At 39.5% G+C, this 18,398-nt stretch overlaps 1 protein-coding gene across 1 annotated transcript in view; it reads left to right on the top strand.

Moving 5' to 3' along the window:
- LOC109933936 (PC3-like endoprotease variant B) overlaps positions 1–18,398 on the top strand; it is a 746,762-nt gene that overhangs the window by 461,932 nt on the left and 266,432 nt on the right. Inside the window, exons 9-11 of the mRNA XM_048598131.1 lie at positions 1,515–1,603; positions 6,853–7,025; positions 8,341–8,580. Coding sequence (XP_048454088.1) covers positions 1,515–1,603; positions 6,853–7,025; positions 8,341–8,580 — 502 coding nt within the window. The remainder of the gene's footprint in view (positions 1–1,514; positions 1,604–6,852; positions 7,026–8,340; positions 8,581–18,398) is intronic.

The raw sequence follows: 18,398 nt of genomic DNA, 5'->3' as shown, positions 1-18,398 counted from the left end.
GAGGGCCATTGAGAGTTAACCACTTTGCTGTGGGTTTGGAGTCAGATGTAGGACAGCAGATTTCCTTCCCTGAAGGACATTGGTGAGCCAGATGGGCTTTTGACAATTGACAATGGCTTCATGGTCTGCTGTGGCAGGAATTGAACCCTGGTTCCCAGAACATTGACTCAGTTTTTGGATTAGTAGTCTAGTAATAATACCACTGGGCCATTGCCTCCCCAATGTGATTGACTCTAGTAAGACACTCAAAATGGTCTTATTGCAATGCCTACATCTCATGAAAGAATAGATCAATTTAAGATCTGCTGAATATCAGCTGTGGTCCATAGTGAATTACTGTGAAGTCAGGATTTTTTTTTGCTTGGTGTAAAAGTTCTTTATCAACATGTTTGTTACAGTTAGAATACACAGTATGTCATCTCTGGCTTTATTAACCTGATGCTTTCATTGCTTCTAGTGTGTCTAGGAAGATGAAGACAGGAGTTGGCAATTTGGCCTGTCAAACCTGTTCCACTATTCAGTTAGATCATGACTGATCTATATCCAAGCTCCATTTATCCAGCTTATCTCTGGATATGTTTACTTAACAAAAATCTATCAACCTAAACCTGGAAACTTAGTTGACTCAGTGTCCATCCACTTATCATCTTAAATCATTTATGTAATTTTCAGATAGCACCTATTATGAACATTATTTTTGTTTTTATTTCCCTGAATTGTGCAGCTAATTGAAGTGGTAATTTTGGTGTGGATGACTTGCACATACTTAGTTTGTTGGACATTGCCCCAGCTGGCAAATATTACCATCAGTGACATTTGGCTTAATTTTAACAGGACCACAAGCTAAATGTCAGCAAAAGCAAAGGCTGTCTATTTTGGCTTCTGAAAAAAACATAGAAAAGCTCCAGCCTTCCTCCTGGCTGCCATCTCCGCCTTTGATGTGCAGAACTTTGGCATAGTCTAAGCTCAACTGCTTTCCCTACATCCAAACCACTGCTGATACAACTTTCCTTTCACTTCCAAAACAGCAGCTCCCTCTGCCCTATGTAGGACACCATATTCTACATCTTTATCCCTGATTTAAATTACTTCTTTTTCTCAATTGTCTCCTTGACAGCCTCCCTTTATTCACCCTTTAAAAATACAAGACATCCAGATTGAGAGAATCTCTGATTTATCTAGTGAATAAAGAAATTAGATCATAACATTGCAGCTAAACATAACATTATCAATAATTAACATTTCAGGTATCTTTTCAATAGATATTAACTAAATGTTAATGTATCAGATTAACCATTCTTTTATGTAAAGTACTTAATGTCTCCTTGAATACAATACGCTCAATCTGTTATTTTCAAACAAAAACACAACTGGGACCACATAAAATAAATTCTTATGTTTCTGAATCAAAATGGAAAATTCCTAACTTTATTGCAGTGATAGCCATTCGATTTATCACACTTGTATCACAATCACCTGGATTCTGTTCTTCTGTTTCTTTACATGTTATCAAGTCATGGAACAAAGTGTGCTGGCGAGGTGGCAATGGAGGCTGACAACAACTTCTGTGGGGTTGGCATTGCACATAATGCAAAGATTGGAGGTAATTAGATGTCCAACTGTGGCGGGACGAATGTGAATAAACTTTGATATCTATTTTGTTATGCCATTGCATTACCTCTGGTCAATTATAATTGCAATTGTGTTCGATGACACAGTGGGCAAACAAAATGTATATGTCACTGCGTTTTTTCTGATGTCAACCAATCACTGGGATACTATTTTGATTATACAGCGCAACACTTTTGCCAATTTCCTCTGATTTTGATAAAGTTTTTGTCAGCATCTTTCTAAATATAAAACTTGACTTTCAGCATTTCCAGCGCAAATAGTATGCAATGCAGGATCCTAGCTGCTGTGTTGCAAACACATTAGATTAGGAGTGAAACAATAGTATTACTGTGATTGGCAGTCACACTGTTGTGGAACTCCTGGTATACTCTCCAGAACATTCATTTTCAATTTTAATTGCCTTTCTATGTCACTCTTATTCCTGTTGCTGATGTGACTGTCACTTATATTTTTAAATCCGGTTTGTTTCCTTTATTAAAGACAGTGAAGCAGAATGTTACACAGAAAGCACGGCAATCCAATGACAGTAATGAACTCCTCAGTGTCTGTATATTAAGTCTTGTACCATGCCAGCTATCATTTTAGTGCTCATCCTTGCCTCATGCCTAAAGATCTGGTAAATACTGTGATACACAAATGCTTAAAGGTTCCTTGCTGCTGAATTGCTGCACCAGAACAAAGGGTGCAGTATGATAGGAAGCAGGAACTGTTGTGTAGGCTGTTCTAATGTTGGGAACTACAGCTAAACCTGGTCTTGCCCTCAAATGACATTTACACGTAGATCTCTTTCAAGCAGAGATCATTCATTTCTGATTAGAAGTGAAGGAGCTGAATCTTTTTCATTTTAAACCTGAAGACATTGCAGTTATTTTCAGTTCATGTATATATTAAGTAGGTCAGGAATCCTGGAGCTATATAATGATATTGGTGGTCAAATCTCAATATGAGATTCACAGCTGCCAATACTGATAGGTAGACTGTTCGTCAACTATGAGGCCAGGTTTCCTAATGGACATGCCCCTATCCTTCACTTCTTTTTGAAACCAGGCTTTGGAGAAGCCTCAGCCCACCTGTCACCCGATCTAGGATTTCAGATGGCACTATGAAAATGTTTGTTGGACAGGGAGACAACAGGGTTATTCCCTTTAATAGATTCTACCAAATAGCACGACAGCAGTGGTGCAAAGTTCCTTGCAATGCCAATGCATGCAACATTGCCCTCAGAGCAAAGTATTCAATGACTTGAGCAGAGTTTCTAAGATAAGGCTCCCATTCACAAGTCTCTTACTGTTTGCCTAGCTCTGCATCACCACAGACTTTCAATGCTTCCTTTAGTTGCTCGCCATCTCTCTCCTGCAATCACACTTTTGTACATGTACTCAAGTTTTCTCTTGCACATTCAACCGAATTGACTGCTGTCATGACAATTATCCATCTTAATCACAGCATGAATATGAAACTATTTTCACAAACATGGTACATGCTTGCCCACTCTGTCCTGTCTTGCAGGATAGGCTGGCAGGATGTGAAAAAGTACCATTGTCAGGGCATGTGCTCACACCAATTGAGGAAACTATGATTAGTTGAGGGATGCAATGCATTTTTGCAGATGACAAAACTGGAGGATACAGAACGTGGAATGCTTGTCTGTTTTGTTTTGTGATTTTTGCTCACACTGTGCTGTTTTACCCACTTACATACCACAGCATTGCCTAATGGTACTCCGTGATGAGCCTTATCCGTTACTGCTTAGCCCCAGTTGATAACCCTGTTCCTTTTCCATCTTTCTAGATCCTTCAAAGATTATATGTATTTTATTGTTGACCTGTACCAGATTTACCTTGTATAGCTAAATACATACTAAAGGTATAATTCTGCAGAGTTTCACTTGCTCACCTGCCATAACATCAGCAGAATGAAGACAGAAACCAGGAGGGTAAATGCTGTCATGCCATTTTTCCAAGTCTTCTTCTGAATGAGTTCGAACTGCACAATGTACTTTCAAGCTGAACCTATACTGCGTAAGCTAATTGCTGGAACATGAAGACAAAGTGAAGCAACAAGAACTGAAAACAAAAATGCTGGAAATCACAGTGGGTGAGGCAGCACCCATGGAGAATGAGCAAGCAAAATTTTTAAATCTAGATGATTCTGATGAAGAGTCATCTAGACTCGAAACATTAGCTTGCCCCTCTCCATGGATGCTGCCTGACCCGCTGTGATTTCCAGCATTTCTTTTTTCAGTAAAGATCCCAGCATCTGCAGTAATTTGTTCCTACATTCAAGTTACAAGAAGTTGCACACCAGATAAGAGCCAATTCATTCCATTGTTTTTTTATCCAGCAGGAAGTATACTTGCAAGCTAATTTTTGAGACCATTTTAGGAACTCAGTCTCAGATGGGCCTTCATGATAGGGTCCCTGTGATCACTATTGTTTGCTCTGCAACCTGAGTTGTCATTTTTAATTCATCTGCTCATACATCAAAGGCCACTTCTATTTCTGCATCATTTGGTTCTCTTGTCCTCTCTGCCTTCCGATGTGTTAGTTCATCACCTTCACTCTCTGAACTCCTCAAGTAGATGTCATGGGATTGCTGGGTGCAAGAGATAAGGTGAAGGATAGAGTGAATGACTGCTCACATGTAGCCAACATCCTCCATTGTATCTTGGCTTGCAGCCCCCGGAGGAAATCGTTAACTCTTGTTTGTTTGAATGATATTCCATCTTAATCAGCTACTTTGTGAATCTCATATGAGGAAAACAAATTATGCATTAAACAAGGAGAAGGTCCCAGTGAAAGAACAAAGATTGCCACATATCCAACTGCCGTAACATTGTAGAGGCCAATTATTTCCATTGTATCCTCTGAATGGCTTGCTAAATGTCAAATGTTGGCACACCCATCCCCATGTGGCCTGGCATTCCCTAGTATTGTGTCTGACCTTCTCCTGTCAGCGGAATCTGAGGTACTAATTAGCTGCTGTGGTGACCAGATTCTGCAGTTACAATCAGATGGGATTTGTGGAATGGATGTAGTAAAGATGGTGTAAAGGAATCAGGAACCGGGACGTGAGACAGTACTGCACATTACAGGATGTGAGAAAGTTGGCATGTGTTGGAACATAGAACATAATGTGTGATAGCCAGATTACTTGAATACTTGAATAGTCAAATGTTTCTTTGTGAATAATTTGTTGACTTTGTTATTTATCTGAGAACTCTCTTGCCTTTACTGATCTAGAAAAGTGAGATTAAACTTTGCTTAATACTGCAAGAAGATGCTTCAGATTATCCCAGCCTCAACTGTTGCTTTCCATGTCACCCACACTGCAACAGAGAGGATTAGATGTTTAATCTACCCATTAAAGGACCTGCTTAACCATTTTATTTTATGTAGGAACAAAAATGAGCTCAATTTCACTCGCATTACCTTATTGGGATTACAGAAATCAAAAATTGAACTAGTAGGTTTTGTAATAAATCTGATCCTGACATTCTATGGGTTTCCTAATTGGGATGATCAATCCAAGTACAAATTAAAATAGTTATGTTACTTGAATGATAGTATGGGAACAGAACGATATTCTCTTCCTAAGTAGAGTCACATCCTGACCAATATTCTCTTTTCTGCAGCTTCACCTTTAATACCAGAACATAAGAAAACAGCAAAAACAGGGGTAGTTCCAGAGAAGTCATATTGGACTCAAAGTGTGAACTCTTGTTTCTCTCCCCACAGATGCTTCCAGACCTGCTGAGTTTCTCCAGCACTTCCTCTACTTGTTTAAAGGATAGACCATTCAGTGAGATCATGGTTGAACTGTTACTTCTTTCATTTGCCTTGGCTTTATATCTTTAAATCCTTGGCTAGCAAACAGTTATTCATCCCATTTTTATACCTACTTGAGCTATTGTATTTTTTTTTTGTATTCACCTGTGGGACATGGACATGGGCATTGCTGGCTGGCCACCATTTATTGCTCATCCTTAGTTGCCTTTGAACTGTATAGCTTGCCAGACCATTTCAGAGGGCAGTTGAGAGTCAACCACATTGCTGTGGCCTGGAGTCACATGTAGTTCAGAGCAGGTGAGGATGACAGATTTCCTTCCCTGAAGGACATTAGTGAACCAGATGGGTTTTTCCAACAATTGACAATGGTTTCATGGTCATCGGTAGATTTTTAATTCTGGATTATTATTGAATTCAAATTCCACCATCTGCCATGGCAGGATTGGAACCCGGATCCCAGAACATTAACTGTCTTTCTGGATTAATAGTCTAGCGAGAATACCACTAGGCCATCACCTCCCCTATTTTGCTATTTATAGGACTCAGTTCCACATCTCTACTATCTTTTGTTTGAAATGTTGTAAATTTTCTATTAAATAGCCTAGTTTCGCGTTTAATGTCAACCTGTCCTAGGCTCCCCCACTAGGATGAAAAGTTTCTTTCTAACTATCCTATAAATCTCTTTCAAAATCCTAAGAACCTCAAATGAATCACCTAGAATCTTTCTAAACCCAGTTTGTGCAGTCTCTCCTTACAACCTATTCCTTTGAGCCCTGATGAATTTGCAAGGTAGTCCCTCCAAGGTTAGTATATCCTTTCAAAGGTGCATAGCCTAGAATTATACACTCAACTCCATATGTTGTCTGACCAGTGCTTTATATACATGTAGAAACATTTTCTTACCTTTATATTCTAGACCTTTAGTTATAAAGAGTAACATTCTATTAGCTTTTTTAATTAAATTTTGTAGAGGCCATGACAGTTTTCTTGATTTGTGTACATGAGTCCCCAAATCTATTTGTATATCTGCTGTTCCAAGCTTTTCACCATGTAAATAATCATCAAATGTATCTTTTTCTTGTTCAAAATAGTTAACTTCACACTTGTACTGAATCAATTAATCTTTATTTGTTGTTTTATGCTCTTGACTACACATATGACTATACAATCAATTCTTGTGTCATTAGCAAATTTGAATATATTAGGATATTTTGCACTGTTTTAGTCATAAATATGGTGAAGACTTGGAACCTAGGTTCAGCTTACTAGCATAAAACTTAGCTTATCGGCATTATAACTACTGCTGTTGTTGAAAGGTTAATTGTTTCATATATCACTGCATTACCAAAAAATAGTAATGGCATTTCAAAAGTAAGTTGTTATATAAAATGAAGTGTTCAGCATAAATGTATACTAAATGTTTCTGTTTTAGGCATCCGCATCTTGGATGGGAGAGTAACTGATGCCTTAGAAGCAGCATCTCTCACCTACAATAACAACTATATAGATATCTACAGCTGCTGTTGGGGTCCTAAAGACAATGGGCAGAACTTTGATGGCCCTAGACTACTGACAACCAAAGCACTACAAGAAGGTGCAGAGAAGGTAAAAGATATGAGAATTGATAGTAAAGATTGCGCACAAGTCCTAATGCCTCGGGGAAAGTCTTTTAGAGTCGGGTCCCTTTTAAAGAGAACAAAAAGATTCAAATACCATAGAAGTTCAATAATTACAACACATAAAGGAGTTCAGAGTTGGGGAGGGAGTAGGATCAGGAGAATGGTGGTGGCTGTGGCGGAGGGACCTGGTGGTAGCTGTGGAAGGGGGGTAGTGGTGACTATGGCTGTAGCCTTGGAAGTGTCCATTCTTCGATCCTCCTAACTCAGCCATTCAGGTGGGAAGAGAGAGAGTGTGCCAGATAAGGGGATGAGTGCATGTCATGCTAAAGAAGCTACAAAATGGGGATGACATCTTATCAGATAATAAAGAAGCCCACACTTGCAGGTAACATGATCTGGACATCATTCAGTCTTCAGCTGTTAAATTGCAAGTAACATTCAAGCTTTCCACACTCCTGTTCACTCTCAATGGCATTTCGTCGTTGAGTTCTATTCAACAGGATTTCTTGCAGCGAGGGCACCTTTGGTCAAAACTTAACTTCACCAGCCATATACGTATGGTGCCTACAAGAGCTGGGCAGCTGCTATGGATTTTGCTGCGAGTTACTCATCATCTGTCACCCTAAAGCCTGTTTGCCATCTACAAGATATCGGTCAAGAGTGTGATGGCCTATTCTCCACTTGCTTGGATGATCGCTATTCCAACAATGCTCAAGAAACTCATCACCGTCCAGGACACTGAAATGACACCCCATTGACCGCCTTGCATATTCACTTTCTCCACGAGCAGTGCACCTTGGCTGTACTGTGTACTTATTGTAAGATGCACCATGACAACCCAGTAGGGCTTCCTTGGCAGCACTTCATAATTTAGAATGACAATGGTAGCAACTGCAAGGGAGCACTATGACCAGCAAGTTCCCCTTTAAATCACCTACTATTTCAGCTTGGAAAGATATTGACATTTGTTCACCATCACTGAGTAAGTAATCCTGGAACTCCCTCTAACAGCACTGGATGTACCTTCACAATGCAGACTGCAATAGTTCAAGAAGACCACAGACCACCACCTTCTCAAAGGCAATTAGTAATAGGCAATATATGGTGATCTTTACAACAATATTTTGATATCATAAAATAAATACAAACATTTTGTAAACGGCCTTTATTTTAGAAAATTGTGCACATCAAAACTCGTAATTTATTCTTTTTTAATAAAAGACATCATATGGCAGCTGGTCATAATTGAATATATTAAAGGCAGTATACTTCACTTAGGAGAAAAACGTTTTCTTTTATAGGGTCGTGGTGGGAAAGGAAGTATTTTCATCTGGGCCTCAGGAAACGGTGGCCTTTTTAAGGATCACTGTGGTGCTGATGGGTATGTGAACAGTATTTTTACAGTGGCAGTTGGAGCTGTCAGTAACTTAGGTCTCAGCACCTTCTACTCAGAGGCCTGTCCAGCCATTATGGCAGTAATCCCTACAGGAGGAACAAGTGACTCACCTTATGAAGCAAATATGGCGGGTGAACTAGCCTTGGTGAGTAAGTCTGATGTAAAAATTGAATTCAGAGATATTAAGTAGTAGTACAGTTATTGGATTGTTATAAGTTAATAAACCTGAAATCAATTCCACAAAACATTTCTGATTCTGTTGACTGACTTCTGTAATTTTCATCGCCTCCGAGTATACTATCAGGCCGTATCTGTGTTGTGTGGGTTTCAGCATTACTTGAGGGTACTCTGGTACTAAGTTGCACATCGCTTCTTCCCAGAATTAAGCTCCACGTCCTGTGAGATTCCCGTCCCCAAGGAAAAAGGCAACTTAAGTTCAAGTAGAAGGTGTAACTAATAGCTTTACACAGAATAACTGTGGTATTTTATGGCAAAAGGACAGACTGAATGCTAGAAGAGCATAAGTTGGTGTGAATAATTACTTTTTTGAGCTGACATAATTCAGACAAGTTCTTCCTTACCTTTATAGTGCACTACCTTGCTTAGTTATTAAGTTTTGTGCCTTGGGATATAACTAACTGAATATCTACATCCCACCCATCTAATTCCAGAAGTCAACTAATGTGTTGCTGCTTTTGCCATGGCAGAGTAATGGAGGAACATGCAAATATGAAAGATCTATTCTTTTGTCAGCGACCAAGGTAGAAATGCATGTAGAAAAATTTAAGAGGTTGAGAAGAAACAAAGTAGGGTCTGCAGGCTTTGTAACAGATATGGCAGCATACTGTAGTCTGCTTGCATGTGTCACAGACAAAGTGGGAATGGAATGTATTTAAATCATGATTGCTTTCTTCCTCTTAATCCCAAAACATCAAGGTAGTGTTTGGTTTACTCCTTTCCTTGTTTGCACTTGTCGCATGCTGATTTTGGCTGAATGATGTTCCGCACTGCCGGTTTTCAGCTTCCATTTTATTTTAGATAATCCCAAATCCTTCAAGATGAAGTCATAGATGGAGTTTGTTAACAAAACATTCAAAACACAGGGGAATTTCTTTGCTACTCCACTCATGTAGACAAGTACTCAGAAAACAAAGGGAGACAGGACAGAAGAGGAGATAGGTGACAAATTATACATTTTGGTAAATCCAGGAGTATTAAAAAGCAGTTTATGTCAGTTGGAACTATAAGGAGGTCAATATGCAAGAATAGTTTCTTTGGTGGGTTGGGCCCTGTAGTTTTCTTCCTTGTGGGAAAAATGTAGGCTTCTTTCCGGCTATTAATTTGGAGAATGGAAGGTCCAAGGCAGGATGTCAATTTAGCCTGGAATCCTGCTCTCTCTGTCTTTCCAGAGGTTCAACAGCAACTGATTTTGAATCACAGAATTGTATAGCTCAGAAATTCAATAGGATCTAATTTTAGTCATGTGACAAAGACTTATTACAGGTGCTGATGACCCATCTCAAGGAGGCTAATTGATACATCGGTAAGCTAACAATGTAGCTTTACCTCAGAGTTTCCATTGCAAGGTCATGAGATAATTGTAAAAGCATTGTGTCCATTTTAGCATGATGGGTTTGTGTGTTTCCTCTGCCCTGAGCCGGTCGGAGACAGAATGCTCATCTCCAAGCCTTGCTGTGAGATTTGGCTGGAAAGTCTGTAAAATGCAGGGGCTTCTTGAAGTACAAACCTGTAATCAACCACAGATATTTTGAGAATCCAGCAAGGTTGTCCATTTTTAAAAGAAGCAGAATTTAAACGTGGAAATAAAAAAGAGAACATGGTTTTCTTTGGGATTTCTCCTCATGCCCTCTGGCCTGACATACACATAATGTCGAACTCTCTTTTAGTAGACATGAATGTGTTCTCTGCCATGATATTCTTGTCCAGAATTGGAACTTTTTAAATATTGGTCCCATGACCAATGAACTGAAGATACAGCATTGACCACCTGTGATGCTGTCATAGTAAGTACGGTCCAGTATTGCCAGTTTCATCAGGGCCACCTCCTGTGAAATGATCTTGTTCTTTTTTCCAACTGAAAGGAGTCGTTCTCTTTAAACACTGCAGGGCTCTCATTTGGACGTATGCTAGGTAGAAGGTTCTCTACACCTGAGAAAACACTACGAGGATCATGTTAGAATTTACAGGAGCACATAACGGTGTTGAAAAAGGTGAATTAATTGGAATTGACTGGAGAATTGGCCTCATTGTCTCCAACTGAATGTATTCAGAGTCAGAAATTGATGCATCAAGTTTCTAAGCACGGTTGGACATGTAGGGAATTGCATAATTATTTCAGTGTGTTTACTAAAGACAGTGACTCCAGAATTTTTTTTTAATTAACATGAAAGAAGAATATGAAAACAACGTATTGAAAAGGCCACCATCAAAAGGTTTGATTTGTGTGTGGCAAGTTTTGAAAGGCAGTTGTAGTAATACATCAAAATGCTTCTCCAGGTTCATCTATAATTTGCAGATGTTAAATTTTCAATTTAAAAAAAAATAAACTTACAAACATATCTGACAAACCTGTTGCATTGAAAAAATCTACTGTTATGAATGTTAATATGGCCTATTAGTGATGACCAAGTTGGCCTTCAGTCAGGCATTCAGTAACTTGGACCAAAAGCAAGAATTACTGGACTCACTGAGGTCTGACAGCATCGATGGAGAGAGAAACAGAGTTAACGTTTCAAGTCCAGTGACGCTTCATCAGAACTGAAAGCAACTGGGAAAAGGTTGGTATATATGTTGAAGATGGGGTGGGGAAAGAGGGGAGGAGTAACCAATAGGTGGGGATGAAGCCCAGAGAGCAAGAAAAACAATTGGCAGACAAAGGAGTGGGTAAATGTCAGCCTGGGGGAAAGAATAGCTGTTAATGGGGTCTATCAGTGGCTGACAATGGGTTGTTTGTGGTAGCAGCCCATATGATGGCAAAGCTTGGTGTGTAGGGGTTGGGTAAAGACATGGAGGAAAGTGCCCAAGCCCTAAAATTATTAAACTCGATATTGAATTCTGGCGCCTGTAGGGTCCCCGAGCAGAAAACGAGATGCTATTCTTCCAGCATGCACTGATCTTTGCTGGAATACTGCAGCAAACCCGAGGCAGGGATGTTGGGCAGGGAACACGGTGGTGTATTGAAGTGGCAGGCAACTGGAAGCTCAGTGTCATTTTTGCAGACAGAACATAGGTGATCTGCAAATGGGTCGTCCAGTCTCCGCTTCATCTGTCCAATGTGGAGGAGACCATATTGTGAGCAGGGAATACAATAGACTAGATTGAGTGAAGTGCAGGTAAATCACCACTTCTGCTGGAAGGCATACCTTGGACAGTGAGGAGGGAGGAAGTAAACAGGCAAGTATTACACCAGAGATAGTAGGAACTGCCGATGCTGGAGAATCCGAGAAACAAGGTGCAGAGCTGGATGAACACAGCAGGCCAAGCAGCATCATAGTATTACACCTTCTGGGATTGTAGTGGAAGGTGCCATAGGGATGTGGGGAGATGTTGGGAGGGAAGGAGGAGTGGACCAAGGTGTCCTGGAAGGAACGGAACCTGTGGTAACTCAGAACCAACTACAAGCCCATTAAACTCTGAACCAAAATTGAACCATTCAAATAACTTTCCAATGCACACCTTAATGGGAAAAATATATTTTTGATAGCTGGTACCTCCTCTCATGAGAAAATGGGAAATAGTGCTTTGCTGTCCTTTTGATAGTGCCCATTTCTAAAGAGCTTTTATATGTAGATTTCCATCCTTTCTTTCAGATTATCATATCAGTTCATGCAGGTTAGTTTCTGCCTGTCTCGAACCTGGCATTATTTGTATGAAACACACAACAATTGCCAAGAGTGTTTAAAGAGTTAAACTGGCCTATGTGATCTGGTTTTCTGATTGTGACTATATTGAGTATCTGAAGTGATCAATAAAACTACCAGTTTTCATTTCAAACCAGACTAATTGTCATTGATATCATTACAACTTTGATCCAAGGTGGTGAAATACAATTCTCTGTGAAATTTCCAATATATTTGGACCTAGTATTGTCAATAATCAGAATACAAAGCAAATAACTAGGAAACGATTGACGTAGCTTAATCACAAGAATGCTACTCTCATATTTGCCCTTGTTAAAATTTCCTTGATGTTATACATCCACACCTTAATTCCTATTCTCAAGCATGTCTTGATTAATTGTAATGGCTCCTTGTCTAGGCGAAAGAACTAAGGGTACATATTTCTTGCAGTAATACCAGTTCAAATGGGTACCTGATATAGTAAATAATATTATTTGTCAACTATTTGACTGTTATTTTAGAAGTGTTTTTGTTTTGCCTGCAGGAACCTGCTTTGCATTTAGTTCTTTAAATGAATGTTCATGGCATCAGTTATGAGTCAATTTTAAAAATGCACATTCCCCAAATACTGTTTAGTCTGCAACAAACTTACCAGAATTTAAACTGACGTTAACAATACATGAGAAGTACTGGACTTGTATCTCTCCTATTTAATGTTAATTGCAAGGTTTCTCAAAAAAAATTACATTATCGTATCCTATTAAACAGAAGCATTTTATCTGTCTTTGTGTCACCTCACCATAACTGCTTAATGCCCATCTGTTTAGCTGGTGTTAGGAAAAATGTCCATTTGAATCCTTTAACTAACTAAATTAGGTCAAAGTTGGAATTGGAAAAAAATTCAACCTCTACGCTTCTTAAGCCATTATGGCAAGGAAGGAGGCCATTGGCCCATTCAATCTGCAGCAGCTTTCTGCAAATGCAAAAACAGAAATTGCTGGATAGACTTAGCAGGTCTGGTTTTCTCTGCACAGATGCTGCCAGACTTACTGAGTTTCTCCAACAATTTCTGTTTCTTGTCTGTTTCCGATCTCCAGCTTTTGAAGTTCTTTGTTCTGTTTAATTTTATCTTTGCAAGTGCAAACAGGATGCCACCAACAGTTGAATTGCTGCGACATCTTGTTTTCCTGGAATGATCCCGCACTTGTTTATACAGCTATATATTTTTTAGCACCTGTAACAAAAAGTATATAGCATATTGTGAGTACTTAGTGGTATAGTGGACAGTGAAGAAGGTTACCCAGGATTTCAAAGAGATCATGATCAATTGAGTCAATCAGCTGACAAGTGGCAGATGGTATTTAATTTGGGTAAATGCGAGGTATTGCATTTTGGCAAGACGAACAAGGGCAGGACTTATACAATTAAAACTAGAGCCTTGGGTAGTGTTTTAGAAAAGAGAGGCCTACAGGTTCAGGTACATAATCCTTTGCAGTTTGCGTCACAGGTAAACAGTGTGGTTAAGAAGGTGTTTAAGCACACTTGCCTATATTGCTCAATACTCTGAGTATCGGTTTTGGGACATCATGCTGAGGTCATACAGGACATTGGTGAGGCCTCTTCTGGAGTACTATGTCCAGTTCGGTTTGCCCTTTTATAGGAAGGATATTATTAAGTTGGAGAGGGTTCAGAAAAGAGTTATCACGATGTTGCCAAGAAAGGAATGTTTGAGCTACAAGGAGAGACTGGATAGGCTGGGAATTTTTTCACTGGAGCGTAGGAGGTTGAGGCCAAATTTATAGAGGCTTATAAAATCATTAGGGGTATAGATAAGGTGAATGGTGTGTGTCTTTTCCCTCGAGTGGGGGATTTCAAGATTAGGGGACATATTTTTAAGGTGAGAAGAGAAAGATTTAAAAAGACGTGAAGGGCAACTTTTTTATACAGAGTAGTTTGCGTGTGGAATGAACTTCCAGAGGAAGTGGTGGGTGCAGGTACAGTTACAATGTTTAAAAGATATTTGAATAAGTACGTAAATAAGAAATGTTTGGAGGGATATGGGCCAAGCACAGGCAGTTGAGACTAGTTTAGTTTGGGATTATAGTTGGCGTAGACTGGTTGGACTGAAGGGTCTGTTTCCATGTTGTATGACTGTATAACTGACTGTAGTTTCATTATTTTATACAGCACAATGTCAGTACACACTTATTCTCTAACTAATAGATAACATTCAAACCTCAGTCACTCTTATTACATAGCCACATCTGGCAGTCAATTTGTGCACACAAAGGGTGCACAACAATAAATTAATCAGATCATCTACTTTCTGGAAGAGTATTTCAATAACTTTTTCTTTGACTAATTTTATATCATCTTTTAAGCCCAAACCTGACTGCAAGTTAGTGCCTTAGTTTAAGATCTTATCAGAAAGGTTCCATGTCCAGCAATGCAGCATTCTCCAACCGATATGAAGTGCTCAATGTTAGTTGGAAGAGATGTGATTCCAGATATTACTTTTTATGATTATGGATATCTTCAGCTTCTAAACAAACGACATTTTGGTAAGGAAAAGGCACAGGGTGCAAAGCAATAAGTTGGAATGAGTTGACATTAGCCTGTAAGGACTCAAATAGTTATGCAGATGGAGGTCACATGAGCCCAGTTTGAGAATGGGAATACACTGATACATTTTTGAACTCAGTGAGAGCAAATTTGAGACCACCTGAAGGGCAGCAGCCATTGCTCCCTCTCTGTTTCTTTGCAACTTCTCTAAGCAAAGCGTGAGATCTGAAAACACACAAAATATTATAATTTTCACTTATGGAGATTCCGAGAGAGGATTTGTTGCAATCTACCCCACAGTCTGGAGCAAAGGGATTTTAGCCAAACAGTAATACCTTACACTTCCAGTAAAACACCTCAGTGCTTACAACTTATGTGCATGCAGAATAACTTTGGCGTCAGAAAACCGTTTGGGACAATCTGTTACTTATCCTTTTTTCACATAAATTTAACTATTACTTGGCCAAGGTAGTTTAAGGTCACACTGCACAGAGTTTTCGTCTCTTTGTTTCTCCTCAGGCATGCATATATTTGTGTGTTCATTTCTTATGAGGACAGATATGTATATATTTACACAATCAAATTATTTATCAATAATTTTTACAGCTGTTTGTAAGTTTGCTTGGTTATAAACTAATTATCTGTAATGAGGAAACTTGGCTGACTTGTTCTTAATACTGACTCTGACATAACCTGAACGTGATAATTAGCCGACTTAAACGTACAATTTATTATGACCAGTGAAGAAGTGGAAGTAGGATAAAATTATGCAGCTTTCCAATCTTTGGTGTAACAGTGTAAATAAAGGGCAACCTGTGGATGTGCTATACGTAGATTTCCAGAAGTCATTTGACAAGGTGCCACACTACATCAAAAGTTACTATGAAAAATAAGAGCTCATGGGAAAGAAGGTGAGGTAATAACGTGGCTAGGAGATTATGCAATAATATGGGTAGGGGATTGGTTAAATAACAAGACATAGTAGTCATAGATAGGTCATTCTGGATTGACAAAATGAGTGAAGCATCACAGGGATCAATGCTGGCGATTCAACGATTTGAAATTTATATTAATGACTAATTTTTTGGATAAAAGCACCCATTGTATTGTTGCTTCAATTTGCTGATGACACAAAAGATAGATAAGAAAATAAGCTGTGGTGTAGTAAAGAGTCTGCAAAGGGTGGATATGTATAGGGGTGACAATGGCCTAGTAGTATTATCACTGGACTGTTAATGCAGTGACCTCAGTAATATTCCGGGGACCCAGGCAGATGATGGAATTTGAATTCTATTAAAATCTGGAATTAAGAGTCTAATAATGACTGTAAAAACATTGCCAATTTTCACAAAGACGCATCTGGTTCATGAATGTCCTTTAGGGAAGGGACCTACCATCCTTACCTAGTCTGGTCATGTAACTCCAGACCCACAGCAATGTGGTTGACTCTTAACTGTCCTCCAGGATGGACAATAAATGCTGGCCTAGTCAGTGAAATCCTCGTCCTGTGAATAAATGTAAAAAAAAATGAGTAGTCAAAAATTTGGGAGGTGGAATATTCTGTAGGAAAATGTCTCTTTGGCAGAAAGAATAGAAAGGTAGTGAGGCTGCAGAACATTGAGGTGCAGAGAGACCTGGATGTATCTCGTACATGAATCGCAAGAAGTAAGTATGTGGGTACACCACACTCTTGGAAGGATGTGATAGAAGGGGGTGCAAAGGAGATTCACCAGGACACTGTCTAGGATGGAATATTTTAGCTATGAAGAGAAGCTGATAAGTTTGATTTGTATTCTTTGGAATAGTGAAGTTTGATGGGGGTTCCTGATAAAGGTGTATAAGATTATGTGGGTCATGGATAAGGTGGATGGAAAGCAGCTGTTCCCTTTAGTTGAAGGGTCAATTAAAAAGGACACATTTTTAAGGTGAAAGGCAGGTGGTTTAGTGGGGATTTGATGAAAAAGTGTTCTCCCAAAAGATGGTAGAAATCTGGAAGGGCTGCCTGAGAGGGTAGTTGAGGCATCCCATGTAATCTCATAACCTTTAAAAAGTACTTGAATGATCACTTGAAGTATCATAACATTCAAGGCTATTGCGGGAAAGTGGGACCAGTGTAGATCTAATCTGGCTTTGTTGGTGCAGACTCAATGTGCTGAAGGGCCTCTTCTGTCCTATATGATTCTATACAGCAATTGTTCAGGAATGTAAATAGATTCTTATTGATTATGAAAAGAGAAATGGAATATAAAAATAGGTATATCTTGCTACAGTTGTACAGGACAATGGTGAATCCACATCTAGAGTGTACAGTTTTGACCTCCTTATTTAAGAAAAGATATAATGCTTTAGAAGCCATTCAATGAAGGCTCACTGGACTGAGGCCAAAACAAAATAGAAATAGGAACAGGAGTAGGCCATTAGGCACCATGATCCTGCTCTGCCGTTCAATAGATTCACAGTAGATCCGACAATCCTCGTCCATTTTCTTGCCCTTTCTTCGATATCCTTGATTCACCTACTGATCAAGAACCTACCTGTCTCAACCTTAAATGTACACAAGGACTCTGCCCCCACAACTCTCTGTGGCAAGGAATTCCAAAGACTCTCACCCTCTGAGAGGATAAATTCCTTCTCAACTCAGTCTTAAATTGACAACCCTTAATTGTGATACTATGCCCTCTGGTCGTAGTCTTTCCCATGAGGTGAATCATCGTTTCAATATTTACCCTCTCAAGCCCCTCAATGTTGCAATGAGATTCCCTCTCATTCTTCTAAATTCCGGTGAGTCCCAAACTGTTTACCATTTACTAATAAGATAATCCCTCTATGTTGGGGATCACCCTAGTGAACTTTCTCTGAACTGCCTCCAATTAAGTAACACCTCTCTTTAAATAAGGGGAGAAAAACTGCTCACAGTACTCCAGATGTGCTCACCAGTATCATGTACATCTGCAGTAAGACTTCCCTGCTCTTATTCTCCAACCCCCTTGAAATAAGGGCCAACATTCCATTAGTCTTCCTGATTACCTGCTGTACCTGTATGCTAAATTTCTGTGTTTCATGCTCAAGTACCACCCACCCCCCTCCCCCAGTCTCTTTGTGTTGGAGCTTTTTGTGGCTTTTCTCCATTTAAATAATACTTTTCTTTTGTTCTCTCTTTCAAAATGTGCAACTTCACATTTTCCCACATTATACTCCGAAATAACTCCACAGAGGCTCATACGCTGTCACCAAGTCAACCTTTCTTTCACAGGTAGAGAGTCCTTGACACTGATCCAGCACCCTCAGAGCTAACTCTGAGTGCACAGTACATGTGACACTCCTGTTTATATTTGCCAGCCAGGGCTCCTTGATTGTACCAGATTAATAGCCCCACTCAGAGAACTCATATTCTATGATTCAGAGATAGTGGGAACTGCCAATGCTGGAGAATCTGAGATAACAAGGTGTAGAGCTGGATGAACACAGCAGGCCAAGCAGCATCAGAGGAGCAGGAAAGCTGACGTTTCGGGTCTGGACCCTTCTTCAGAAAAAGGGTCCA

Source organism: Rhincodon typus, chromosome 6 (assembly GCF_021869965.1).
Source record: "Rhincodon typus isolate 14 chromosome 6, sRhiTyp1.1, whole genome shotgun sequence".
Classification (NCBI taxonomy): domain Eukaryota; kingdom Metazoa; phylum Chordata; class Chondrichthyes; order Orectolobiformes; family Rhincodontidae; genus Rhincodon; species Rhincodon typus.
The sequence above is the reverse complement of the archived record's forward strand: the minus strand, read 5'-3'. Positions and strand labels throughout refer to the sequence as shown.